This window comes from Aythya marila, assembly GCF_965140915.1.
Source record: "Aythya marila genome assembly, chromosome: 8".
In the NCBI taxonomy this organism is placed as follows: domain Eukaryota; kingdom Metazoa; phylum Chordata; class Aves; order Anseriformes; family Anatidae; genus Aythya; species Aythya marila.
Genome location: NC_139049.1, coordinates 23360330 through 23387696, shown reverse-complemented (window position 1 = coordinate 23387696; position 27367 = coordinate 23360330). Strand labels below are relative to the sequence as shown.

At 46.9% G+C, this 27367-nt stretch overlaps 1 protein-coding gene across 1 annotated transcript in view; it reads left to right on the top strand.

Moving 5' to 3' along the window:
* Positions 1-1704: 1704 nt before the first annotated feature.
* LOC309880853 (phosphatidylinositol 3-kinase regulatory subunit gamma) overlaps positions 1705-27367 on the top strand; it is a 33341-nt gene continuing 7678 nt past the window's right edge. The window contains exons 1-9 of the mRNA XM_082766210.1: positions 1705-2462; positions 18330-18441; positions 20726-20824; positions 22278-22458; positions 23250-23375; positions 24152-24294; positions 25455-25631; positions 25977-26051; positions 26424-26594. Coding sequence (XP_082622336.1) covers positions 2357-2462; positions 18330-18441; positions 20726-20824; positions 22278-22458; positions 23250-23375; positions 24152-24294; positions 25455-25631; positions 25977-26051; positions 26424-26594 — 1190 coding nt within the window. The 5' untranslated portion in view covers positions 1705-2356. The remainder of the gene's footprint in view (positions 2463-18329; positions 18442-20725; positions 20825-22277; positions 22459-23249; positions 23376-24151; positions 24295-25454; positions 25632-25976; positions 26052-26423; positions 26595-27367) is intronic.

Here is a 27367-nt window from a genome sequence, read left to right as displayed (position 1 = left end):
TGCCTTAAATTGCGTCTTTGATTAAAGCAGCAATGAGAGAAACCAGGGCTAATAACAAAATGCATTCTGCTTTAAATCACTAAAGTGAAAACATCAATAAGCTGCAGCCATCAGCGCCGCCATGAAAATGAAGGCAACCATCATGGGAAACAGCAAGAGTGAAATCCACTTTGCCAGCATAAAAGCCAAATAATTAGGTCTTATGTGGGTGGAACTTGTAACGAGGTGCAGGAAGGGGGGAAATGAGTTTCAGCCCTAGCCTCCCTCCTCCTCCAGAGCTGCTCATGAAGTTTTGGGGTGGCGATGGGGCCAGCAGACCCCGTTTTTCTCAGCTCAGTGGGGTCGGCAGTGCCTCGGCCCCATCCCCGCCGGCACCCTCGGGCCCCCCCTGCACCATCCGCAAGGTCTCGAGCGGGCTGGAGGCGGCACGGCGTTATTAGCACGAGAAATTTAATTTAAAAAAAATTAAGACAGGGGAACCCTATCTGGCAATCACGGATTAATCAGGGCTTGTAGATGAGGATGTGAAATTAATTTCTTGGCGGCGGGCTGCCTGAACCTCAGCCCCGTGCCCCAGCGCCAGTCCCTCCAGGAGCTGTTACCGGAGCGGGGCTGGCCGGGGAAGGTCTCTAGGAGGGATCAGCAGCCCCCAGCCCCATACCCCTTAGAAAAGGGCAGCGTTTGGGTCTCCCCTGGTTTGTTTGTGTGAGGAGAACCCTGCCAGGAGCCCTCCACCATGGGCCAGTGTGTGAGGAATTCCCAATAATGAACCCTCAGTGCTTTAAAACGTAAAGGTGCTGGGCTTCTGACACAGCCTGCGCCCATCCACGAAGGACCCAAGTGTGCCTGGCCTTGCCAAAGGGATTTTCCCTCATTTTTGCCCCTTTGGCCCTCCTCTGGGGCTGCTCTGCAGGGCACAGGCTCCAGAACTAGACCCAAGACCCAGGACCCCAAGACTCCAGGACCTCAGGGCCCAAGACCCCAAGACCTCAGGACTCAGGGCCCAAGATCCCAAGACCCTGGGACCCCAAGACTCCCCCCGCAGCACGGGGTAGCAGCGGGCAGCCCCGGTGCCGGTTCCGAGCCCCCCGCCCGCCGGTGCCGCGGAGCGCAGCCGGGCCCCGTCCTTGCCCCGAGCCCGCCCGCGCCCCCTTTGTCCCCCCGCTCCCCCTCAGCGCCCTTCTCCCTTTGTCCCGCTTAGTAACCGGGGCTGCCGGCCAATCAGCACCGAGCCGGCCGGCTTCTCCGCCAGCCGATTGGCCAGCTGGCCCTGAGCCCTCCGCCAATCGGCGCGCTCGCCGCTCGCTCAGACAAAGGCAGCAGCTCTGGCAACGGGGCTCTGCTCCCCCCTCCCTCCCCTCCCTCCCCTCCCTCCCCCCCCTCCCCCCTCCTCTTCCCGCCCCTCGCGCGTGCTCCGCGGCGGCGGCCCCTTGGCGCCGGGCCAGCGGGGAGGGGAGGGGGAGCGGGTCGTACCACCTCAGAGCGTGGGGGGGGAGGGGGAGAGAAGAGCGAACAGCGGGAAAAAATATAAAAGAGGATAAAGGGATGTATATGTAGAGAGACAGATTTATCGAATGACGTTTTATTTTTAAGGCTGTGTTTCACGCAGATAAGGAGGGGAGAGAAAAACCCACCCCTTTTTCGCGTAATGGACCCGCCCCGCCCCGCCCCGCCGAGCGCGCTGAGGGGAGGAGGGGGCGTGGCCTGGCGGCGGCCAAGAGGCGGCAGGCGGCGGCCGGGCCCCTCAGAGCCGCCTTAAAATGACGCCGAGCGGGGCCGGCGGCGGCGCGCACAGCCCGGGGCCGCCGCCCGCGACACCCGCCCGCAGCCGCCGGCCCCGCGAAGGGCTCTGAGGCGAAGCTGCCGCCGTTAGGGGCTCCCCCCCGATCCGTTTTGGCCGTTTCCTCGTCGTTTTGGGTGTTTTTTTGGGGTGTTTTTGGCTCGCCGGCCGGCGGTTTTTTGAAAATCCCCCCGAAAAATGGCGAGGGGTGGGGGGCCGGGGAAGTGGCTGCCGTGTGGAAAGGTGGCTTTTTAAAGAGGAAAAGCTTTTTAAACAGGAGAAAAAAAAGCGTTTTAAACAACAAAAAAGAAGCACTCTATTATATATATATATATATCTACCTATATATTATATATATATAGCACTACCTACTTCAGTTCCTGCAGGGCAGCTTCTCTGTGGCAATTTTTTTTTTTTGAAGTGAAATTTTGCGATTTTTTTTTCCCAAGGGGGTGTGATATCCTCGGAAGGCTCCCCCCCTTTTCTTTTTTTTTTTTTTTTTTTTTTTATTATTTTTTTTTTTATTATTTTAAATTCTCCGACTCCCCGCGCCAGGCTGCAGCCCGTGGCGCCGCGATGTACAACACGGTGTGGGCTATGGAGCGCGATGACCCGGACTGGAGGGAGGTGATGATGCCCTACTCCACCGAGCTGATATTTTATATAGAGATGGACCCCCCAGGTAGGGAGCCCGGGGCTGGCTGTGCGCGTCCCCCCGCCGCTGCCGTCCCTTCCCCGTGCCCGGCGGAGGGGTGGTCTGCAGGGGGAGAGGACAACCAGGGGGGTTAAGCCATCTACGAAGCCTGCTTGGACTCCTGGGTGACCCAAACCTGCTGGTTTTGGAGCAGAAGCGCTTGAATTTTAACGCCGGGGTTTCGGGGGGCAGCAGCGGTTGGGGAGGTGGAGGAGCGCGGCAGGAGGAGGGCTGCGCCCAGCTCCTCTCTCAGCATCTTTTTGGCCAAAAAAAAAACCCAACTGCCTTCTGTTTAAAGCGTTCATTCCAGCTGTATTCATCTCTGGAGCAGCGGTTTTATCAGCCTCTTCACCTGCGTGCCTTTATGTGCCCGTAACGCCTTGATGGCAGTGGTTTGCCTGGCTCCGTTCAGGTTTGGTTTAACAGTTTCCCCAGCTCCTGAGACCCCCTTTCTCTCCAGCACGTTCAGTGTGTGTCGTCTCCGGGTTTTGTTCTTGCTGGGGAAGAGGCTGGGATACTTCCCTCATGCATAGCCTTTTATAACCTCCTCCAAGAGGTTTTGATGCAAGGTTGTTTCTTTTTCCTTGATTGCCGGTGCTGGAAAGGGAGAAACGCATTGTGTGTTGCCTGCCTGAAGTTTTCAGCTGGGATAGAAAGTTTGCTTGGAGTCAGAGCGAGGGGAGGCTCGCGAGTGCAAGGAGAAGAGTTTGATTCTTTCTTTGGTAATGAATTAAAAAATGCCTATATAAAAGGTGGTGAAACCGTATCTGCGCCTCTGAGAGCGTAACTGGCTGTGAGCAGTAAGGCAGTGAAGGACCTTTATGTGCTCGGGTCTCATCTGTGTGTTCAGGGTGTACAGCGAAATATGCACCCAAAATCCCAGCCTGTTGAGAAACTGATAGCAAATGAGCACTTGCAGGTGGTGTCTCCTGCGTCGCGTGTGCTGCTGGAGCTTCAAAAAGCGTTTCAGTCCGTGCTTGAATTGTGGCTTGTGTCTCAAAGTGGGGTTTAGTCTCTTTGTTTCAGCCCGGCGAGCTCTTATGTGGGCACTTCTAATTAAAAAAGGGGAAAGGGGATCGTCATACGATTTTCTTGGATCCCAAGGACCTGTAGTCACTTCCTGCGGTAACTGTGATGCTTTCAGAGTTGGACAGGTCTCTGGGATACTCAGTCCTGGCCACTGCTCGTTAAATTCTTGCATAGCTGACACTGCCTATTTTTAGAAGCTTCTCCTGAAAGCGTGAAGTTCGGTCAAATCTGTTTGCTCGCCTCTCTGAATTTCAAAGAGTATCTTCTCTGTAAATGCTTTTGATTTTTTTTATTATTTTTTTTAAACTATTTGCACAGTTAATATTTGTTTCGACTTGTATTGAGCAAACAAAAACAGAGCTCCACTGTAGGTGACTTTAAACAATTGGCATTGGGCTTTTTCAATTAAAAAAAAAAAAAATTGAAAGCCAGGAGTTGGTGTGAGGAGGCTGCTGGAAGGGACTGGCCTAGCTGGGCTGGTCAGGAAACAAATCTCAGTATTGCTGCAGAAAGTGCCCTATAGCTTCTGGAAGTTTACATTAAGGAGCAGTGCTTCTGTCACTAATAATATCAATATTTCCATCATGGGAGCATTATTGTCAGGGATCAAGGCTCTGCATGTCCCAAACACCAGCTAGTAAAAGGACTTAATGTTGCACGCAGATCCCCCAAAGTGTTTGGCAACTTCATCCTTGATTTTCCTAAAGGAGAAAAGTCAGAGGTGGAAATGATGCATGGGATGGTCCCTATGTGTATGTCCCGCTTTGGCAGAGCTGTAACTTCTAAACTGCAGGGGCCAAGGTGGGCTTTTTTTCCCTCTTGACAGGGTGGAAGAGCGTTTTCTGGTGCGGGATGATAGGTCATCCCCAAGGGGAGCGTGGAGGAATTCGGAGGGCTCAGACGCCGCATGCCTTGGGATAAACTCACTGCCTTTGCTCCCGGTAACAGGCGCAGCCCTGCCTGGCCTGCTTCCAAGGAAAATTGGTGAAGGTTTTTCGGTTCAGAATTCCCCCGCGTGGGGACTGGAGTTCCTGAGCAGCTGGACGGTGGCGATACGTTCCCGCACTGACTGACAATACGTGGTGAGCGTCCCCGCTGCCGGAGGAAGGCAGCGCGCTCTTTTGTTCCCAGGACTTGCGTGGAGAGTTCCCCGCTCGGTCTTGATGCTGCAGCACCGGGCGCTGGGAGCCAAATGGCTCACGCGTGGCTGCTCGTGGTTATTTTAGTGGCTGAACTTCAGGCAGAAGACAAAAGCGAGGTGAGCGTAATGCACGGTGTCACCTGTAACCTCCAAGGCAAGGGTGCGGGTACTGCTTCTTGTTAGGAGCCAGAGGAGCTTTAATTTGGCTTGGCAGGCTGTCTGAATACACCTTGGTGTTGCACAATAATAACGCAGGAATGAAGCCCTGGGATAGCAGGCAGGCTGGAGTGCTTCCTTCAGGCCTCAGTGCATCTGCAGCAGCTTTTTGGCGTGCTCCAGCTCTCACTCAGATGCTGTCGGTGTGAATGGATGCTCAGGGCAGCTCCTGAAGCACACCTGCTAGAAGCTAAAAAGCTAAACTTGTTCTGAAGTTTAAAGCTGACAATCAAATCGGTGCCTCTCCCACTTGGGAGTTTTCTCCAGCAGATGCAAGGTCAGGCAGCAAGTGATAGTGGTGTGGGCTGGTCCCGGCAGGCAGCTCGGCACCACGCAGCCCCCAGCTCGCTCCCCCCCTGTAGGATGGGGGAGAAAGTCAGGTCAGCAAGAGGGGGGAAGCTCGTGGGTTGAGATCCAGAGGGTTTACCGGGTAATGCAAAAGCTGTGTGTGCAAGCAAAGCAAAATAAAGGATTATTTCACTTTCTCATTGGCAGGCAGATGTTCAGGCATTTCCAGGAAGGCAGGGCTCCATCTCAAGTGACAGCTCCTTGGGAGGACAGCCACCATCACTCCAAGTGTCTCAGTTTTATTGCTGGGCACGGTGTCATGTAGTGGGGGACATCCCTGGGGTCAGCTGTCCTGGCTGTGTCCCCTCCCAGCCCATGTGCACCCCCAGCCTAGTGGCAGAGCAACACAATAAAAGCAGGAACCGTCTTGGCTCTGTGCAAGCAGCAGCTACCACATCGGTGTGCTCTTAACACTGTTCTTCAGCACAAATCCAAAGCACAGCACTGCACGAGCTACTGTGAAGAAAATTGACAATCCCAGCCCAAAACAGTGCGGTACCCACCCCTTACTCCCAACTGTTCACATCATGCATGAGGCCCTTGCTAGCTGCCAGCTTTCCCACCCTCTGACTTATACACAGACTCATTCCCTTGGTCCAAGGGTCACCCACATAAAATGCACGTTAAAAGTCCCCTGAGTTCACTTATTCTGTGACTGAGGCTGTGTCTGTGCGTGGAGTTACCAGGTGCCAGAGCCAGCTCATGTTAAGTCACTGCTGCACTAGCACTGCTTCTTGCGAGGCTCAGCCTCTGGTGTGAGTGGTTCCTGCTGTAGCAATTCCTGTAACATGCATCCTGGGCCGTGGTCACAGACTTTTTGGGACGTTCGTGCACCCACAGGGACTTACCCACAGTCTCTCTGACTCGGGGTCATGCTGGCTTTCCAGCCTGGCCAGCTGTCAGCCCAGGTGCCTGGCCATCGCTGTTATCAAAGCGTTCCCAGCACAGCAGGGGGAGATGATAAAGACTACAGCAGAAGCAGAAAGCAGCTCCTAACAAGCACTGGGCTCTCGGATGCAGTAAGGAAGCGAGCCCTGCGGCAAGCACAAGAGCCTGCCAATTAATAGCTAAACAGAGATAACATCTATAAACTCCGTCTAGTGCACTCCAATTGAACCTGTCATTATCTCAAACCCTTCAAGCCCTACGTTGGGTGCCAAGAAGGATTCGCTCGCGCTCTGCCAGGGTGGGATGGGGGAGCGAATCCAGAAGGTTAGGAAACTCGTGGGTTGAGATAAAGGCGGTTTAAGAGGGGAAGCAAAAGCCGTGCATATGAGCAAAGAAAAATAGGGAGCGTGCACAATCAGAGAATGCCTTGAGTTGGAAAGCACCTGTGAGGATTATCTAACCCAACTCCTGACTGCACGGAGGGCAACCTGAGAGTTAAACCACACATCTCAGAGCATTGTCTCGTGCTCTGTGAAACCACATAGCTTGGGGCCGTGACCGCTTCCCTGGGGAGCCTGTCCCGGTGCCTGCCCCCTCAGCGATCAGGTCGTGCGTTCAGCCTCAGCTTCCCATCAGCAGGCAGATGTCCGGCCGCTTCCAGGAAGGCAGAGCTGATGGAGCACGAGGAGCAGTTCCCAGGGAAGACAAACACCGTAAGCCAACGTCCCCCAGCTTTATTGCTGAGCACGGCGTCCCGTGGAACATCCCTGTGGTCAGCCAGGGCCAGCTTTCCGCTGCGTCCCCTCCCGGCTTCCTGCACACCCCGGCCTCCTCCCGGCAGGGCGGCGTGAGAAGAGGAAGAGACCTTGACACCGTGCGAGGGCTGGTCAGCAGCAGCCAGCACATCGGGGCGTTAATCAGCGCAGGTTTTCATCACGAGCTCAAAACATAGCACCAGAGGAGCTACTGGGAAGAAAATTAACTCTGTCCCAGCCAAAAGCTCTGCAGACTGTTAGCTTTCAACCCATCCTAAACACAGCAGCAGGGCCGTTTCCTAACAAAGAGGAGTGGGACTGCAGAACCACGTCTGTCAGCCCTGCAAAAACATGCCTTAGTGAGGAGAGCACCGACAACCAGCAGGGGCAATCAGGTGTCCTTAGGAGCACCTAATACTTCTACTTGTGCATCTTCTGGCATAATAAAAAGCATCACTGATAGTAGGTAGGATCTACACATAGGCAGCTAAATAATTTCCTGTGTCCACAATAAAAATGAGATCCACAGCTTGCAGGCAGCTAACATAGCTGCTGAACTTTCTCATCAGGATTCCTTTAAAATACTGTGGCCAGAACAGCATCACAGGCTGGCATTAGGAAACTGACAGTGGTTCATTCCCATGTTTGCTCTTGCTGTGGGACTTGTTGTCTGAAAAGACAAGGAAATAGGTTATTGGATTGAGTTTATTTTCTTGTTACGACATCTGTTCAGGTCTGCAAAAAGTTGTTGCTGCCAGAAGTTAAGTTTTGGAGCAGAGAATTGAGTGCCAAAGCTAGCAGAGTACCTAAAGCATCGCTACCTAATTAGCAGGACTAAATCATGCCTTTCCCTTTCCCTCTGTAGATCCGGGGTGTGTTATCAGTTGCGTTGATGACAAAATGTGTAATCACTGAATACATTTTGTCACAGTTGGATGAAAATCAGTGCGAGTGTTCCACGGGGATTTCAGATAGAGATGTCGGCAAGGATACTTGGCTCAACTACAAATTAGAGGTTAGTTTCGTTTGTGTGGATTATGGAGAGAACCACAAGTTCAGAGTAGGCTCACTAATGCCAAATAGGCTCTTGTCTGTGTGCGAGCAGGTAAGAGAAGAAGTGTTTGTCCTGAAGCTGTAGGAGAACTGCCTTGCTGAGGGATCTTGGGCCAAGCGTGGCTGACTGCGTTTATAACTTGACTCAGCTGGGTTTTTCAAGAGTATCACTCTTCCCTGTCTCCTGTTACAGCTGTAACAATGCTGCTATTACAAAATCTTTTAATAATCAAGGTGGGGAGAGGGCAAGAATAATCTCCAGGCTGCTTAGGTTCATCTGCTTTGCAAAAGCAGCACTGCCATTGTATGAGCGAGACGAGTATTCAAGGGAGAGCAAGTATTAATTCCTCATAGTTCCTATTTTCTTCTCCTATATAATTTGACAACCCTTGTTTTAGGGGCCCGATACTGTAATGGTAATTTGGAAAGCACAGGGCTCTGACCTGAGGGGCAGTGTTAGCGTGGCTCTGAGTGGTGCTGTGTCATTATCGATGTCAGAGCAGAAACCAAACGTGGCTTCTCGGCTCGGGCTGGTGGCAGGCAGCAGCCAGCTGCAGGTAATGCAGCACATCTACGCCTCACTGGTTCTCCAGTGGGAGAACAGATGCAGATTTTAATAGCGTTGTCAGTATTGTCCTTCAGCTTATCTGAGCTGACTCCAGAAGCTTATCAAAGAGAAGTTCAGCTCTCACACGTCTTGAAAATGGGAGTAGTTCTGCGAGGCGTGCCATCGACACCGCAGCGCCCCAGCAGCAGCTGCCTTCGCTGCAAGCTGAAGTCCTGCTGAAGGTCAGGCTTCCGAGAGCATGGATGCTGGAGGATGAGTTGCCTTTTTGCAGAAAATGGAGTCTGTGGTGACTGTTTTGGGGTAGCAGAAGGAACAAATAAAGTTCAGTCACATTCTGGAGATCCTGGGAAATGGTTTGAAAGAGTCTCTGAGCTCCTGTAGGGAAAGTGACATGAAATGCACAGATCCCATTTTTGTTATACCTAAACTTCTCTGCTGGCCCTTTCATTTAATGACTGCCATAACCATATTTAATTTCTGATTGCATTTTCAGGCTTGCTTTTACATTCTTTTCTTTTCATATTGATGGCTCTACCTGTTAAAGAATATCACTCATCAGCTTTCAGTTAAATATAAAAATGCAAAAAATAACGTCATTAATAAAAATGAAATGATTCCTTGCTTGAGATGGTAGAGAACCTGCCTGTAAAGGCTGACATTTTGTTTATCAGTTGGCTTTCGGATGATATAGGAATGTTTGTAGAGGGGAAGGTTACTGAAGGGGGTTGTTTGAGTGCGTCTTCTGGAAAGTTGTAGATTGATGCAAACTAAAAAATGGAACAATGTTCTGAGAAGAAACCAAGCTTTTCACCACTTGTTTGAAAGCCAGACCTGCTCTAGTCCCAGCAAATGTTATTTCTGCATTGTTCTGAACAATCCTGTATCTCATTACGAAGCCTGACAAGAGTTAATCGCCGTGGTGCTTCCTTCGAGCTTAAAAGGAGAAGGCTCTTCTTGGAGTTTCCTTCGGGGAATATCATTTTCCCAAGCAGCAGAGTCGAATTCTGTCTTCCCATTGCCTGCGTGGTATCTTATTCCAGAACGAAGCCATTCAGGCTTGTCTTTGCTCTACAGCTTGGGAAAACGGAGCGGGATAGTTGGTCGTGCACATCTGCGCCCTTACTGGAAGCAGTGGGGTGCCTCACAGCACCGCGCGCTGGCTGCTCGCTGAGGCACCTCTTGGGCAGAGAGCTGGAGAGTGCTGGAGGCAGCAGCATAAAGAAAACTTCTCTCAGCATCTCCCCGTAAACGTTAAAGGTTAGGTTTTGTTACTGTCAAAAAGGCCGTGTCTGTGTTGGAACAGGTCGCCCTACAACTCGGGGTCTGTGAAGGCAATCGGTGTGCTCCAGCTGCATTTTTTGGAAACTCGTTTGTGTAAAGTAGGTTGCTGAGTAATGCTTAAAGAGCGGGCTCTGCTTGTGTTCTAAGTGCCCCTATGGAAATGAGTCAGATTTTCTTTTTTCTTCTGCTTTTTATCTCATTTCTTCTGACAGGTTAAAATCTGCACAATAGCCAAGTAAGCAAGAACTCTTTTCTCCACATAATCTAAACTACAGCGCAGGAGCCGGTGCCAGGTCCCCAAACAATGTGAGCGGATGTTACCTCTTCTAAAGAGACCCTTCCGATTGTCCTTCAGTTTTGCTGTGCCCTCCACTCCACAGCCAAAGGTTTTGCAGTGCTTTAGTGCATATCTTCCAGTGCTTTAAGCTCCTCCAGTGCACTTCTGCCGAGAAGTGGCTGCATACAGGGAGCTTAGAAAAATCCACACCGTTCAAAAGAAGCAAAGACCGAGCCATTCCTCTTGTAGCCCTTTCCAGGGGGACCCCAGCTGCCCTGCTGGGCATCCAGCAGCTGCCTGGGCAGTCCTGGTGCCAGAGCCCTGTGTGCTCCCAAGCTTTGCTGTGGCTGATCAGGATCCCGGTTCTTCTCTGGCTTCGAGTCCAGCAGCACACCCGAGCTGGCCACCTTCCATCCAACGCTCCTTTTGAAAGAGGAGCCGAAATACTTCAAATACTTCAACCTGTGACTGCTTCCAGCGTTCGCCCGGTTTTCATGAACTGGAAAAATGTTATTTTAATGATAGTTCGTGTGTATGTTATTGCTTCTAAAATCAGATACCTCTCTAGCTGACACATGGTTATTTAGGAAAGGCTTGAAAAACGCCGTGTTTCTCAGCACAGAAACTTGTGGGTTTGGACAAATCAAAGCCATCAATCTGTATTCCCTTCGTCTGTTTGTTCTTTTCACTACGGAGTAACTTCAGCTTTGGGTTGGCATCACTTTGGGGCTCTAGTACTTCAGGTCAGGTTTCTCCTTCAAAGCATAAACTTCCTGTTTCCTCCTGCTAGCTACCACTCGCTCTCTGTTACTTTCCACATCTTCCCCATGAAAGGAAAAATCCACAGGAGCCTTTATTTTTTTTTAATTTTTTTTTCTTTCCCTAACCTTACCTCAAGTTTTAGCCTCTGTAGTCACTAAAATCCAATGTTACATCTGATCATCTTTGCTTTTGGAGGAATTTTTTCCTTCCTTTCATCCAACCCTTAAAAAAAATAAATAAAAAGAGCTGCTGCTCTGGAGAGAATTGTTATAACAAAGAAATACAGGCCTTGAGCGTGGGCAATAAGACTTAGACTCCGTCACCTGCCCCAGGAAAATATTTTAAAGGTGAGATGAGGAGAAGTTCATTGACGTACTGTGTATGTAAATTCCGTTGTCTGTTGCGGCAGGAATCCATACATTGCAATTAAATTTCCAAGGTTGTCAGTGCTGGTGCTGCATCATCCCGTGGAGTTATAGGAATCTAGATTGTTGGCCCTCTGGGGAACTACTCCCAGGCGTCAAATTAGTAGGCTGCATTTTGTGTCATCTTCACTGATTCATCTCCTGTCTCCTCAGAGTCTCTTGAAGGATTTAAGGAAGAGTGAATCCATGAGACGAATGCTTCAACCTTTCTGTTGAGAAGGGTGTGGTACAGGCTCATTGATCAGTTTGGGGAGAAGGCAAGAAGTCAGACTGCTGCTGTGGAAGGGATTTCATTAAAATACTTTGAAGATCACAGTGCACTTGTATGAGGTGGTTGAATCAAGTGTGAGCAGTGACTGAGATCTGAGCCCTGCTGGGCAGGGGTGGCAGCTCCGTGCCTTCGCTGAGGCTCAGCTTCTGCTGAGGGCCCTGCACAGCACTCCATGGGCTGGGACTTCTGCCTTGATGCAAGTTCCTTCGGGAACAAGGTTCTTGGAAAAAAAATAAAAATGATGGTGGTGTTGAAACCTCTCTGTTTTGGTAACTATAGAAAACAGTTTGACAGATGGCAAGGACAGGTACTGAATGAGAAACATTTTTACATACTGCTGTCAAAGATCTAAGCTAGTGGTAAAGTGAAAAAAAAAATGCTGCTTAGAGCAGCAAGAGTCACATGTATTTACAGCTGTATTATTATTATTTTAAGGAGGCTCATGTGCAGCTAACTTCTCACTAGCACCAAATCATTTCTGTTCTCCAGTGAGAACCAATTTCTCCCCTTGGTGCTGCCATCTGGATAGATGGTTGGTCTTTGAAGTCGCTGGGGATAACAGCCCCAGCCTTCTCTTTCATGTGAGGTGACGTTTTCTGTGGGCTTTGGTAGGCCTCCTAGCTGTAGTGTGTCACTGTAGGGCAACCTCATTGTCCATCATCCACCACGAAAGGCTAGGTCTTCGTTCTCTGTCCCTGTAGGTCTATGCTTATGCAAAAATGCTCTCCTTTCCTTATTCTTACCCAAAATCTATCTGGATAGAGTGACCAAAGAGTATTTTAACAGTTATTTGAAGGCCCTACCTGTGGAAGGATAGAAAACATGCCGTGGTGCTTCGTCTGTGAAGACGGATGAGGAACTGCTTTAGTTCAGAAGCAATGAGGAGGATTTACTTGCTGCTTCATTTTCTATCCACTTTCCTACTGTGGTCTTCGAGATCTGACATTGGATACTATAAAGTACAGTTGTTTCTATCAAACATTGCAGATTTGTAGTGCTAACTATGCTTGCTAAGGTAAAGAAGGCTTGTCCTTTTCATCCTCCTCATGTCGACTTTGGGACAGTCGTCTCAGCCCTGTTGGTTGTGGAAGTCCTGCCACTGCTGGAGCTTTGCAGCTGTTACACAATGGTTTGGGTTGAAAACTAATCCATTTTTTCATTGAGCAGTGAAAATAATCGGGAAATTGGGGCGTTTTTGGCATTGCAACTTCATGCAAAGGGTTGAATGAAAGGGAAATGCTGTGCTACTTTATAATAGAGAAGCCAAAGATCCCAAAATCATTCATCTGACAGTGAGCATCCTCCATTTCTTCCATGTGAGCAATGATAGGTGCTTATAAAATGCCAGGAGATAATTCTGAGCTTGAGCCAGCCTCCTTTCCTTCACACCCCCTTCTGCAGGTGTCCCGTACCGGGTAATCTTTAACCTGTGCAGTAGCTGCGGATCCTCACGAAGAACCAAGAGCACCAGAAGTTTGGCAGGCTGTGTGGAGGAGAAACCACGGCTGGGAGGTGTGGGAGAGAACTGGATAGCTGGGGAGTTTTCAAACAAAACAGATCTTTATCAAAAAAGCCAATTAATCAAAACTGAAATATTTCTTAAAGGTGTTGGTTTTTATGAAAGTTCACAGAAACACAAGCAAAGCTATAATGGGAGTGTTTTTGTTGGAAACCTGCCTGGCTTTCTGCCAACTTGTCTGCTGTTTTCTGTAATGAGATATTGAAAGACTTCAGTTCTCTGAATATGTTTTAGTCTCTGGCGTCCTGCCTGTTTTGGGGGAGTAGAGCAAAAAATGCGAGCGTGCATGAGGTTCTGTGGCCAGCAGTAATGTGATCGAGTAGCTTCCTTCTCCATCCCTTGAGGAGTTTCCAGTGCGTGTTTGCTGCCCTTTGGGGAAGGGCAGCTTGGAAGGACACCGGGCTTGGAAAAAAAGGGGTCTTGGCAGGAGAACTGACAGGCGGGGATGTGCAGCTGCCGAGATAAGGTACCTGTCAGCGGTGGAGGCTGAGCTGCTGTCAGCAGGTGCGCGTGGTTCTCCTCTTTGTCAGCTGGAAATCTCAACAAAAGCCCAGTGCCGTCCTCTTGCTTGCGCTCAGAGTACACAATTTCACTGAAGTGAGGTGCAAAAAGCACCTTTGTTCAGCGTTGCCTTTTATTCTCGAGTTGTAACTGGCTTGAGGGGACCTTGTGTAACAGCGGCGAGTACAGGACTGCTGGGGGAGAGGAACATTTTGAGTCTTTGCCTTGGAAGTGTTGGAGAAATTGAGTAAGACTAAAGAGAAAGGTTAAAGATTGGGGGGATTTTTACTTAAAAAATAATAAATGCATTAAAAAGCCGGCCTTCATTTCACTCCAAGTCCTCATCTATCCCTCCAAAGGGAAATCTTTGTCCTTGAGGACTGTGTCATTAAAATGTTAGCTGGTCTAACCATGGATTACTTGCACGTTTCCATAGTAATGACACTTTCCAGAGCTTTATATTACGGTCTGTAGGGTATTTACTGTATGTCAGCCTTTCTGCAACCGGGTACCTGTCTTAAAAATCCTCTGATCTGTTACCTGCTTGTCACAATGTGGAGGGAGAGCAGATTGAACACTTCAGAAAGAAGGTTACTAAACAATCTGGTGGAAGTGCTGAGTGACTTAAAATTGACTGTATCACAGTGTTTGATGGTTGCGGTTATTTGTAACGCTGAGATGGAGTTAATCCTGCGTTTAAACCTGCTGAGCTTTTACTTATCTGGCCCGCAGCCCTTGGAAAATACTAGAAGAAAAGAGTTAAGTTACGGAGACGTGCTTAGACTAAGTGGCATCTGTCTTAAAACTGCAGATGAGAGTTTAATTAACTGGCAGGTTTATCTCGTACACAAATACTGCCTGACTCGCTGCTCTTTGGGATGTAGCACTTGGAGACCCCAGGCATTCTTGTTTTTCATTCCTCCTGAATTAGTGCCATTGAAAACGCACTCACAGGGCTCGGTGGCTCTTCAATCATGCACGCTTGTGAGGTTTTTGATTAAAAGCCTAACTGGGAAAAGTCCGTATATTGTGGAAGTCACAGTGTACTTCACTGAAGTTAAATTCGGGATCGGTGCAGCCTGTTGGTGTTGCCTTCATTTAAAAAATAAAAATCCACCAGCGCTAAACTTCAGGTGCTTGCCAGCTCCCTTTGTTGCCTCGGTGTTGGAGGTGGTTTACATATGAGGGAGTCGTGTCTGTTAAACCTTGAGTGGCCTTTTTTAAAAAAAGCAATTCTGTACAGCCAAGGAAACATGACAAACGTTCCCTGAGCAAGGCCCAGTGGCTCGGCCTGGCTCCCTGAGGAGCTGCAGGGCCGAAGCTGCCTGAGGAGCAGGCCCTGCCTCCAGCCAGCTTGCTCCTTTCCCCCTTTTCAGTCACACTGATGTGGGATTGGGATTTAGCTCGAGCTAGGCTGCTCGGGGAAGCTGGAGAGGGCTAAAGAAAGCAAGCCCAGAGGTGGTGGCTCGCACACAGAGGCCCTGTCACGGCACCAGCCCTTGGGATCGCCCCGAGGCGCTGCAGGTGTCCCTGTGGCCTTTGGGGTTTGGGAAGGTCCCTGTGGTAAAGCAGTCCCGAAGACATGGGTGAGGGCGGGATGTTTGTGTTTCTGGAGCTCACAGTCAGTTCTTTAATGGAACAAATAGCCCCATTGTGCTGGTAAGCACTTCAGGTCAGCCTTCTTTCTCTCCCAAGAGAAAGGAGAACCACCAGGAGAGCTGGCTGTGATCGCGGCTCCTTTGGAGATGTGTTGGGATTGTGCCTGCGACTAGATCACAGTTGGACCCGGCGACAGGGAAAGGAACAGGGCTGCTCTCAGAAGCGTTTCTGTTGACTTCAGGCCAGCCTTCTTTATGGTAGGATTTTTAGCTCTCTGATGTGCATCACGCAAAGTACATCAAACTGCATTTTTTAAATTTAAATCAAAATATGGAAGACTCTTTAAGGCTCTTCGTCATTTCTCACAGAAACATGTTGGGTTTTCTCCTAGCAGGGATGTGCACGTGTCAGAAACACTGAAACGAATGGGCACGTTAGCTTACTGGGCAGAGCAATAAAGGGCCTGCCTCTGTAGCCAGGAGAGGAAAAAACCTATTGCTATTCTAAGAGCTCAAAGTACTGAAAGTAAAGAATGATATCCACGGCTCTCTGGAAACTGAGTATCCACCTTTTGTATTTTTAAAATGTGCAAGCTATTAAAAGCATTTTTTAAAAGTCTATTGTGAAAAGGAGACTGGCTTCCATGAGTCAGGTTTTACAGGAACTGGTCCAAGCCTTGTTCTTCTCCCTGAAGAATTTCCTTCCAGTTTCCTCTGCAGAATAGGGTTCTGCAGGCAGCTGTGGTATCGAGAACTGATACCCACCTATTCAGGAAAAGAAGACCCGCCTGTAGTAAGGACATTTGGCGAGATGTCTAGTGCTCTGTGTCCATACACCAAGCTCTTGTTCCTTACCTTCCTGGTCCTTGTTAGTTTGTTTCTCTGTGCCCGGTGCTTTGGAGCGAGCCCTAACAAAGCTGCTAAATAATTCCACAGTGTATAAAGGAGCAAGACTTAATCTTACAAGAAGGGCTAGAGAAGTATTCAAGTACCTTAGAGAATACTTGAAAGGCTCTTCTGGAAAGCTCCTATTACCAGCGTAAAACAGGCTCTTACACAGTAAAATACCTTGAGATTTTTGGTCCAAGCCTTAATTTGCAAGACCCAGTGAAATCATTGCTGGTTCTGGTGTTGTTTTAAAGAACTCTCTACATGGTTGTGTGCTTTTTTTTTTTTTTTTTTTTTACATAGTTTTTCATGGACTTGCTGATGATTCAGAATCTACAAAAGAGTCTGGAGTAAATAAACATCTGAAGGTTTCGTAACTCAGATTTATTAGTGTGCAGATAGTGGTGATACTCGCAATGACTGCTTGTCTTACTGCTTGCTTAGAGGGTGTAGAGCAGCAACCCCCAAAAGCGAGGTGGGGAGGAGGAAGGACTTGAAGACCCTTTGGATTCAGGAGCTGTGAGTGGGGGAGATGGAGCAACGCAGGGCTCCGTAAGTAAAACTGCATGTCCAGGCTGAGACCTTCAAGCAAAGGAGGGTGAGACCCGTCCCCTGCTCTCAATGGCACTTTATCCGAGTGCTCCGTGCTGCACAAACAGCTGCAGTGGTTGAGCTGGGAGTAAACGAAGCCTCCCGACCAGGAAGCGACTTCACTGGATCCGAAGGTTTTCACCTTCCTTTTATAACAAGCCCAGTTATTGCCTCACTAGATCTGTGCACACCTGAAGGCTCCCAGCTCGCCCCATAAAAGGAACCTGTATGCTGGGCCGCACTGCCCCGCACCGCAGCATGAATGCTGCTATCTGAATCAGGTGTTTGGTCAGCAGCCCCAGGGTGCAAATGTCTGGGTCAAGGTTCAGATTTAGTTTAGATTGGCTCGATTAAAGTATCTCCTGGTTTGTCTGAGAACAGTGAAGTTACTGTGCTGGATATTCAAGATGAAATGGCGTTTGGAGCTGCAGTTGAAGCGGTGTTTTCTCTTCTTTAATGTGGGAGGTGTGGCCGGGAGGTGAGCAGATGGCTGGTGCCAAGCAGCACACCTCTCGGTGCTAAGCACTGGGGCTGGGGATGAAACTCTTCTTTCTGCTCATTTTATTTGTGTTTCTGCTCGTACGCCGGGGTTGCGTGCACCTGAAGGGTGGCTCTTGTCAGCGCACATCGGCCCCGCCGGTGGCTGTGGGGCTGGGGCACAGACGCTCAGCATCTCACGTGGAACGTGTTGGCAGATCTCTGAGTAGCTGCTTGCTGCCTCTGAATTCAGATGCTACCTGTCCCTGCAAAACACTCGCTTATCCCCTGAAATGCCTCAAAAACGCTTAGTTTCAGCAGTGGCATCGGGAAGAGAACTTCAGCAGAGGAGGGCACTCGAGATACCTTCCCTGAAGAAAAGAGCGTAATGCCTTTGTGCTGCCAGACACAGCAGCGTGCCTCTGGCTGCTGAAATAATCCTGCTGCAGGACTTAGGATCGTGATAAAGTTGTTTGCATAGCTGCAAAAATTGACCAGGTGGAAAAAGCTGGAGTGGGTTTTATGCCCTTACGTTGTGTAACGTATTTTAAGAACAAAAGTAAAAGCTTGGTTGCATGGGTCTCGGATAGGGGAATTCCAGGCAGGAATGCACTGGGCCTACACCGGGGGATGTGTAGCACCCTCTTTCCTGCGTCAAACATTTCCACTGTGTAAGGAGGTGCTGCCACTAACGATGAGCTGATGTCCCTTTTCCCATGAGTACCTATCCAGAGAGTCACAGCTTCTGTTCCTAACGGGGAGCCTGAACAAATCCCGCAGGGAATACGAACCTCGGGCCTGAGATGGACGTGCTGCTGCCCAGCCAGCACTTCTCTCGCCAGCAGCGTTTTGCCCTCTGATGGAGAGCTCACCTGTTTGCTCTCCCGGGTTGCCATAAGGATTGGTGATGCCTTAGCAACTGCAGCTTTTCCATAGCCCTGCAGGCTGTGGCTGTCAAACACAATACGCCTTTGTGACTTGGTTTTGGAGGTTTAGGCAGGGATTGCGCTTGTAGTCATGCCTGAGCCAGCCTTCCTTTTCACAAAAACTCGTGCTTCCCCTTACGCCTTCCCTGTATTCCTCAAGCATGTTTGGTTTGAGTGCTGGCAAATCTCGGATCACACTGCAGCAACTGATTTCAAAACTCCTTAAAAATTAAGAATTCCAAGATGCATATTTTGTGTCACTTTTTCGCTGTCATATTTCCTAACGTTGCAGTGATTGTTTCCCCCTGCTTACCTGTCTTTAATCTGTTCTTCCTTTTCAGCTCTTCCTCCAAAGCCCCCCAAGCCAATGACTCCGGTCAATACAAATGGAATAAAGGACAATTCCAGTTTCTCTCTGCAGGAAGCAGAGTGGTACTGGGGGGACATCTCCAGGTAAGCAATATTTACTACTAAAAATAGAATGAACCTGTTAGGCTTTGGGAGAAAAAGAACGTGCCTATTTTAGCGTTTTGCAGGATGGAAGTGCTTCAGGACTATGCTTGGCAGAGCACCTAAATGCTAGAGCATTCAACTGGACTCAAGACTTGCGTTTAAATTACTGTTCTGGTACGGATATTGTCAGTCCTGGTGACAGTTATTTTGGGTTTTTAACTTTCTCCAGATACACAAACTCTTTAAAAAGGAAAAAAAAAAAAAAAAAAAGAAAAAAGTGCTTCAGAGTGTGCTGGCTAATAAGGTTTTCTAAGCCTGTGGTGCTGGGGTGCATGGAGTTCAGCAAACCTTCAGTAGGAGGCTTGTTCAGGATAACAGGACTAGCATTTTTATTTGGGGTTTCTTGAACATTTGGTTAAAATTGCATCTGTATTAATTTCTATTACACGGTAGTATAAAAATAGCTCTTAAAAGTGCTAACTGTCACCAGCTAGCCATAGCAGATGGCACAGACATGTACCAAATAAATCAGGTTTTGCCCCTTAAGGAAACACCTTTCTGTGTGCTCGGGAAAATAGATGGCTTGGGTTAGGCTCAGAAAACGAAGTGCAGGTTTTTATGTAATTAATTGCATAAAAGAACTGCAGTATCCAACTCTGTCCCTCTTAAGACGCTTCTGAAAAGTTTAGGATTCGGAACAGTAAGGGAAGACACGAGCAAGCTGGGATTGTGATCAGAAATTGCTCCAACTTGTGCACATAATACTTTGAAACGCTGTCAGATAAAGGCCAGAACAGCCTGTTTGCCGCAGTAGTTCAATGAGGTTCTGAGAAGGGAAATAAAGTTTTCATATCTTTATTGTACCACCCTTATCTCTATAAAGCCAACCTGCATAGATCTTGTTTTTGAAGGGCCTGAGCAATGATATTTTTCTGTTAAGATGAAATCAAAGCAGAGTGGCGAAACCTGATCACAAAGCCCACTCGGCAGGGTTTGTTTACAACACCTCAGTACTGGTAATTCATTGACTGTGGGTTTGGTCCTTGTTTACCAGTGCACGTGATGGCAGGAGCGAAGGCAGCACAAATCATTTGCAGTGGCTCTATTAGATTAAAATGTGATACACACACGCATAAAGCTGGTATTGTTCGTGGCCTGAATTTGGCAGCCACCAGCTACAGATCGCATTGGGCTGTCAGGTCAGGAACCACGTTCTTCAGTCCAGCACTGCCTTGAAAATCATGCCCTGAGCTCCAGGATGCAAGTTGCAGGCAGTCCAAGCCCTTGGACTGCATTTATCTGTTCAAAGAGTCAGGCCTAATCTGTAAAACGTTCCGCAAGAAAGAAGCTGATCCACACACCAATCATTAGGAGTCAGTCTTACTAACAGAGTGGTTTTCTTCAGGTAGCCAAGTCAAAACTGAGGCTATTTGGTAAGAATACTTTTGTTCCTTAGTATTTGAACAAAAAAGCCACTGTTGGCTTTTCTTTGTGAAATTCCAATAGGCTTCCTACCTCACTTAGATAATGCTGAGGCTACCTGATAAACTCTAGTTTCCAAATGATTGTATTAAAAAGCGCTTAGTGCTCTTAAGAACCTGTGAGGGAGCTGTTACAAAGCGTGATATGTAATCTGGGTGAAATGTTCAAACCTGTCAAGACACTTAACTCTTCAACTGAAAGCATTTTCTTAGTGCTTGTAGGCACTGGCTTTCACTAACAAGTTTCTGGATTTAGCGTAAAGCTCTGGGCTGAGTATTCCTTTTGCTTCAGTTGTAAATAAGTAAAAGTTGCACCGAAGCTAGCGAGGTTGTAGTGGTTTCAAACTGCTGTAAATAAGATCAAGGTTAAGCCAATAATGAGTCTCTTGAGACTAGAACTGTGCTAAACTCTGGGCACCTTTGAGAGATGGTGCTAGAGCCCGTTTCTTAAGAGGTCAGGGCTGGCTTCTCAAAGGGCACCTGTTTCCAGTGTGGACTTTAAAACCTGAGCAGATTACAGTGAAAGGTTGTGAACTCTGAGACACAGCTGCTACTGTTGCTTAAAAACAGACTCCTTCCTAAGCTGCAGTTGACTGCAGCTGCTATTTTTTACTGTAACTACCCAAGTTCAAACTTCTTTTAGATGACCTAGAAGACTGGAGAGCCTGAGAGTGAAGAAAGACTGCATGATATTTTGAAGACTGAACTCCTTATGCATGCTGGTGTTACTGGCCCCAGTATCGGTAACTCTGGTGAAGATGATCACGTCCCTAACGCTTTTTGTTTTCCTTTCCACTCCCCAGGGAAGAAGTAAATGACAAATTACGAGACATGCCAGATGGAACATTCCTGGTGCGCGATGCATCGACCAAGATGCAGGGAGACTACACTCTGACGTTACGGTAAGCACTGGTCAGTTGTCATCCAGGCAGTAAAACCCTGAGCAACTAACTAGTTGCTAGACCAGTGACAGCAGTGCCTATATAAAGCTGACATGGCTCAAGTTGAGAGATGTTTGCCTGGTGTTGTAAGCATAGAATGAGCCCATGAACAGCCAGTCTGATAGCCTGTTCTGCTCTGTGCACCGAATCTTGCCTCTCGCTGAGCAGTACTGTAAGGATCTCTCCATAGATGAAGTAGGACTTGGGGAAGGGAGCCCCTCAGTAAACCTTCACAGTTTCAGAACTGTTAAGGCATAAAGTATTTATAAACTGGGGCTTTAATTTATGGGAGTGAGTTGAATATCTCATCAGCATGCAGCTCTGGAGATCCGAACACAGTGCCTTTGTTAAAAGAGTATCTCGTGCTTTCTGATCTAAAGTTTGGGAAATATTGAATTGGATCCATGCTCCTTTCTTCATTAAACTCGTCTACAGCAGTGAGGCAGCAGACCTCATGTGACCAGCTGCTGGGGCCTTGCCCAGCCGGTACAGCCACTTGCCTCTGCCAGGCTCTCAAGCCTGGCTGTTAGAGGCAAACAATTGAGACACACAAGCTGCTGCTGCTGCAGCACGCCTTGGGGAGTTGCTGTGATATGGCAGATATTTGTTCTTGCCTTGAAATTCAGTTGATTTACGGCAAGTGTGACCCCCTACTAAGGGTGTAGTTTAAATTCTGCTCTGACTTCTGTTTTGACATTCAAGACTTGTATGCTAGGATCTGGCATGAGTTGGTTATTTTGCTGAATGCAGGTGTCTTTGGGAACAAAAACTGAGAGTACAAGGACAGAATATTGTCCAAACAGTCTGTTGGGGAAAAAAAATGAAGAAATGAGCAGTATTTGTGGGAACTGCTGGGATGTATAAGTCTGGATAATGTAAAGTCCTGAACTTACAACCATGTTGTAATCTTCAGGAGATTTTGTTTAGTTTCATGTATCCTGTACTAACATCCATAACTCAAAAAACTTGTTAATCACCGTATGACTGTGTGCTCAGATGTATACTGTTAGTGACCCCGAATTGCAGGAAATTTTGATTTGGTTTCAATATGGCTCCTTTACTCAACCTTCAGCATCCATCCTTTCCTTTTCAAAAAGTCTGGCTAAGGCATGTCGTAAATATTGCAAGCTGGCTCCAGAGTGAGTGCAAAAAAAAAAAAAAAAAAAGGAGAGAGAGAATTACTTTGGGCTTTGCTCCCGTTCAAATAATAGCTGTTGATAATTTTGTGTCCATTGACTCTTAAAGTGCCTAATACCTGCTAGCATATAGAGAACCATATAAAGGTGGGCATGTTAAACTGTCCAGCTTCAAAGACTTGCCCAGGAGCTTCACTGGTGTCATTGTTAGCAGCCCCAGTGTTGGAGGGGATGGGAGGTTTGCAGTAAAACCTCTAAATGACTGTGCTGCTTTACAGGAAGGGTGGCAACAATAAACTGATAAAGATCTATCATCGGGATGGAAAATACGGCTTTTCTGATCCACTGACATTTAATTCAGTTGTGGAACTGATTAACCACTACCGCAATGAGTCTCTTGCTCAGTATAACCCGAAGCTTGATGTGAAGTTGATGTATCCAGTGTCCCGGTACCAACAGGTAAGGTCTTCACAGGACACAAGTAACTATTAGTGCAGACAAGAAAAAAAGTGCAACTAGTATGTTATTCTGTTTTCTCTAAACATTTTTTTTCATAAAAGGTTCTTTTTTTGAAAACTTGCAAAAAGTGAGTTTTCATATTTGACCTCACTTTGCTCATCGTCATGGTTCTTCCATTTAAGCTGCTGCTTCATTTTATCAAGCAGTCCAACACTGAAGTGAAACCCAAGCATGCAGCAGACTTCAGTCTCTGAGAAGTTTTTTATTGGGCTTTTTTTTGAGCCCTTGTGGACCCAAAGGGTACTGCTCTAGACAGTGTTGCTCTTGAAGCACATATGAGCACATGCAGCTGCTTGTTCTATGTATGGCCATCTAGATATTTCAAAAATATTTTCATATATTTTATTCCATAGCCTGAGACACTGTCCTGCTCTAAGGAAAAAGGACTGTGTTTTTAAAAAATTGTAATCTTTAACCTCAGATTCCAAGCAATTCAATTCCTTCTTTCTCTAACAGTGGACAGGAATGCTAGCCAAGCTGTAGTGTATTTTCAGAGGCTTAGTATTTTGGTATAGTCCTTGGTTTCTCATAGTTCCAGTTGCATTGTCTGTAAACTGTGGAACTTAGTGTGTGGAGAAAGGGATTTACATGTGATGTTTGTGTGTTCCATAGAAACATGATGATAAAAATGCTGCAATAGCTGTAAAATGCAAATACACACAAGTGGACAAATGAAAATTCTTAAGGAAAAGCTGCTTGTTTGAAGACTTAATAGATTTTTGTATGTACAGGATCAGTTGGTGAAAGAAGATAACATAGACGCAGTAGGTAAAAAGCTTCAAGAATACCACGCTCAGTATCAGGAAAAGAGTAAAGAGTACGACAAATTGTACGAAGAATATACCAGAACATCACAGGTTAGTTCCACTTCAGCTATCTGTACAGTCTGTTTCTTGTTACCTAAAAAGTAAAGAAAATGGTTTTATCCTGCTGTGGCTAGCAAAGTCAATCCAAGATCTGAAAATACAGAGAAGAAACTTTGTAAATTGTGGAAATTTGTAAGGTGGTTTGAAGGTTGACAGAAGCACAGTGAATATGACTTGTTGCTGATAGCCAGAGAGCTGTGGTGTGGGACAAGGTAGGAATAGGAGCTGAGCTGCCGAAGGTAAGGTAGAGAATGGAGAAAGCCATCACCTACAAGCCTTACACTGCAGACTTCTTCCTTGGCTGCTGAATATTTCCAGCTGCTCCATGCTGCAGTGAGCATTTTAGAAGGGTTTGTCCAGGTTCTGGGAGAAGTCAAGTTTAAATAAGATTCCAGATATTGTGCATTAAGGAAGTGTGAATACAGTATTTGGACTGATTCTTGTAACATAAGATAGTTCATACATCAGGAGGTTTGCTGGCAGTCTTCCTGCATGCTAAGATGGAAAATATGACTAAAATATTTCTGAGGGGTTTGCAGCCTAACAGAGAGCATCATCTGGAGGGAAGGAGGCACCAGACATGCAAGGAGCAAGTCTTCCCTGTACTTCTGTGATGCTGCTCAGGCATTTGTCTAAATTTTAAACTGATTAATCACCTTTTGACTCGGGGCTGACTGGTTCATCCACCCAGTCAGTTTAGGGAACATAATGGAGTCTTGTGTTGCCTGTTTCATGAACAAATGATGAAGGACTTTTTCCTCACATAGGAAATCCAGATGAAGAGGACCGCAATTGAGGCATTTAATGAAACTATTAAGATATTTGAGGAACAGTGCCACTCCCAAGAGCGATACAGCAAAGAATACATTGAGCGATTTCGCAGAGAGGGGAACGACAAAGAAATTGAACGGTAGGCTCTCAAGTCATGTTTGCTTACCACGAAGAGTTAGTGTCCACACTGGCACTCCTATGAAGTTTATCTACATTGCATCATATAAAACTCTATGTAAACTGAGTATTGTCACTGAGACATTTCCCCAAGGTTTCTGAACCTCCAGTAAAGGTTCCTTCCTCTTCTGCTGGAAATTGCAGGCAGGAGATGTGAGAGATCTCTGGATTATTCTGCCTCTAACTTCACATTAGTAAAGATACTGTGATCAGGACCAGAAAATAATTTCATTTGCTTATCCCAGTTTTATTTGGATACGCTCAGAATATAATTCAGAAAACTCTTTACTTGTAAACTGTGCAGCATTAAAATGAACATAGATCTGGTAAATCTGATAGTCCATAATTGGTTTCAGTCACTTTTGAAGGAGCTCCATATTTAATTGCCATTACTTGACAGTAGATATTAATCACCTACAAGAAATTCAGTAAGGACCTTGTTTGAGTTTGCCGTTCTCTGAAGTTAGTAGCAAAAAAAGGTTGTACCTGGACTTTGAAGAAATGCCAAGTATAACGCCTAACTAGACACAGTGCTTTATGAATCATGGTGGGGTGGCCTTGGGGAGATTTTTAGGCTGAAAACAGTTACCTGTAACAATCGTATTGTGCCACGGTGCTGCTTCATTCTGACTAAGGATCAATTAGCAGGGGAAATATGTTATTTTCCTGAAGTGTAGAAACCTGCAAATTAATCCTGGATGAGGAGACATGCAGCTTTACTTCCTGGTAGCTCTTAATCAGTAATTGGAGTCTGCATTTGTAAACTTGCTAGCAGTAATACCTGTGGAGGGATTGCATAACTGATAGACCAGAAAGTAAACCTGAGGGTGGAGAAGAAGGAATCTGTTCTAGCTTACACTTCTTGAGATAATTTGTTCCTGTGGCTCTGCCAAATAGTTGAAAGTAAACTGAAAGCTCAAACTTTGCAAAGGGGTGGTAGGCCTTCTGGCAAGTGGTCTCGCACTTTTCTGGCATTCTCCCAGTAATGTTCGTGTTAAGATGTGGCAGTCAAAGGGAGGAGGTGCTGTTACAGTACGGCTCTTACATGCAGTGCTACTGGTAAGGTTCAGTCCCTTGTAGGCTGGGTTGTCCTCACCGCTCGAATACTACGCTTATTTGCAGGATAATGATGAACTATGAAAAATTAAAATCACGCCTGGGCGAGATCCATGACAGTAAAATGCGTCTGGAACAGGATTTGAAGAAGCAAGCTCTGGACAACAGGGAGACTGATAAGAAAATGAACAGTATCAAGCCTGACCTAATTCAGCTCCGCAAAATCAGAGATCAGTATCTTGTGTAAGTAAGACTGACCTGTACCTCTAAATAGTGTCTCTGAGGAACCTGACTAATCACTGTTTCCATCAGGGTAGTGGGAATTCAATTTTCTTTTCATATCCAAAGTTCTGTCAGTGCTTAAGGTATTTTACTGTGCCAATAAAGGGGTCATCACAGAAGAGTATGGAAGGAAGCAGAAGTTCTCTTATAGAATCTATGGTCTTTCTGTGGCTCTTGCTCCTGGAGAACAAACTAAGCTCCAGACTGTTTCTATGTGGGATCTTTTGTCTGAACTTTAGCTTGCTCAATATGAAAACCCCCATGCATACTCTGAAGTAACATGCTAGTGCTCTCTTCTTCTGGCAGATGGCTCAATCACAAAGGGGTGAGACAGAAGCGAATAAACGACTGGCTGGGGATCAAAAATGAAAACATTGATGAGTAAGTGTCATACATATGATTTCACTGAGCAGTGTTCCATTAATAAATGGTATCTTTTGTGGAGGTTGGTAACGCGAAGCACCGATTTCTCAGTAAAGGACTGCAGACAAAGGAGGCATTCTGTAGGGGAACTGCATGTCATGTGAGGCAGCAGCTCTGCTGAAGTGTTTAGGATCACAACTAAGTTGGAACAATGAAGTACTGAGTTGAAGCCTGTAGTATGAAAGGCTGTCAGCAGATACCAAACGATTGTTAGGAGCCTGGACTCCCAGCTTGGGTGGCTTTATATTCCTTTGAATGATTTCCACAGAAATAAATCACTCAGTTTATTAACTCTTTACTGGCTAAGTTAACTAATTTTCCCTCTCTCAGCACATACTTTGTGAATGAAGAAGATGAGAACCTGCCACATCACGACGAGAAAACTTGGTTTGTTGGGGATCTCAACCGCATCCAAGCAGAAGACTTGCTCTGCGGGAAACCTGATGGAGCATTTTTAATTCGAGAGAGTAGCAAGAAAGGATGTTATGCTTGTTCTGTGGTGTAAGTCTATTTTCCCTTTTGTTATAACTGTTCAATTCATGAATCTCTACCACAGCTCTTTATTCCAGAGAACAAAAGCAAGGCTTACTCTAGCCCTACCACTGAAATGCGTGGCTTGTTTGCAGGATGTCTAGCGCAGTAGAAATGTTGATGCAGAAATCTGCCTTGAAAGTGCAGTACCTGTAGTCCAAGCAGTCTCTTTGGACACCACAATTACCAGTACAAAATTCTGAAGTATCCCCACTTGAAGCTCTACAGTCACAAGCAAATTAAGGCCAAATTCTCCCATGTTCTGTGCCAAAGGAGCACATGGGAAGAATTAAAAAGGGGCTGTAAGCTGTAATGTCTTCTGCTCTCATTTATAGACATGCCAAACTCCAGGTGTTTTCTGTGTTTAAGATAACAGTGATGCTTCAGAGGAGACATAATTCGTGAGCAGTAGTTTTTGACATTCACACAGCCTTGCATTGATTTCTTGTGTTTCACTTTGTTTTATGCTGCTGTAATGGAGGTCAGAAATACTCTGATTCCATTATCTAAAAATCCTTCAAGCCTGTTCTTGAGTGCAAAATGGCTTTCACTGATGTATTTCACATGAGGTTAATTGCATCTGAAAGCAAGTCCGGGAAAGGAATCTGTGAGGGTCTGTCACCTCAAGGTAACCGAAAACTGCAGGATCTGCTGGGGTCAGGATACCTGTTTGTCACGGTCACTGGAGTGACAGGTTCACCAGGCACGTTCACCTGGTTGGTATCAGGCTACAAGATAGTGAA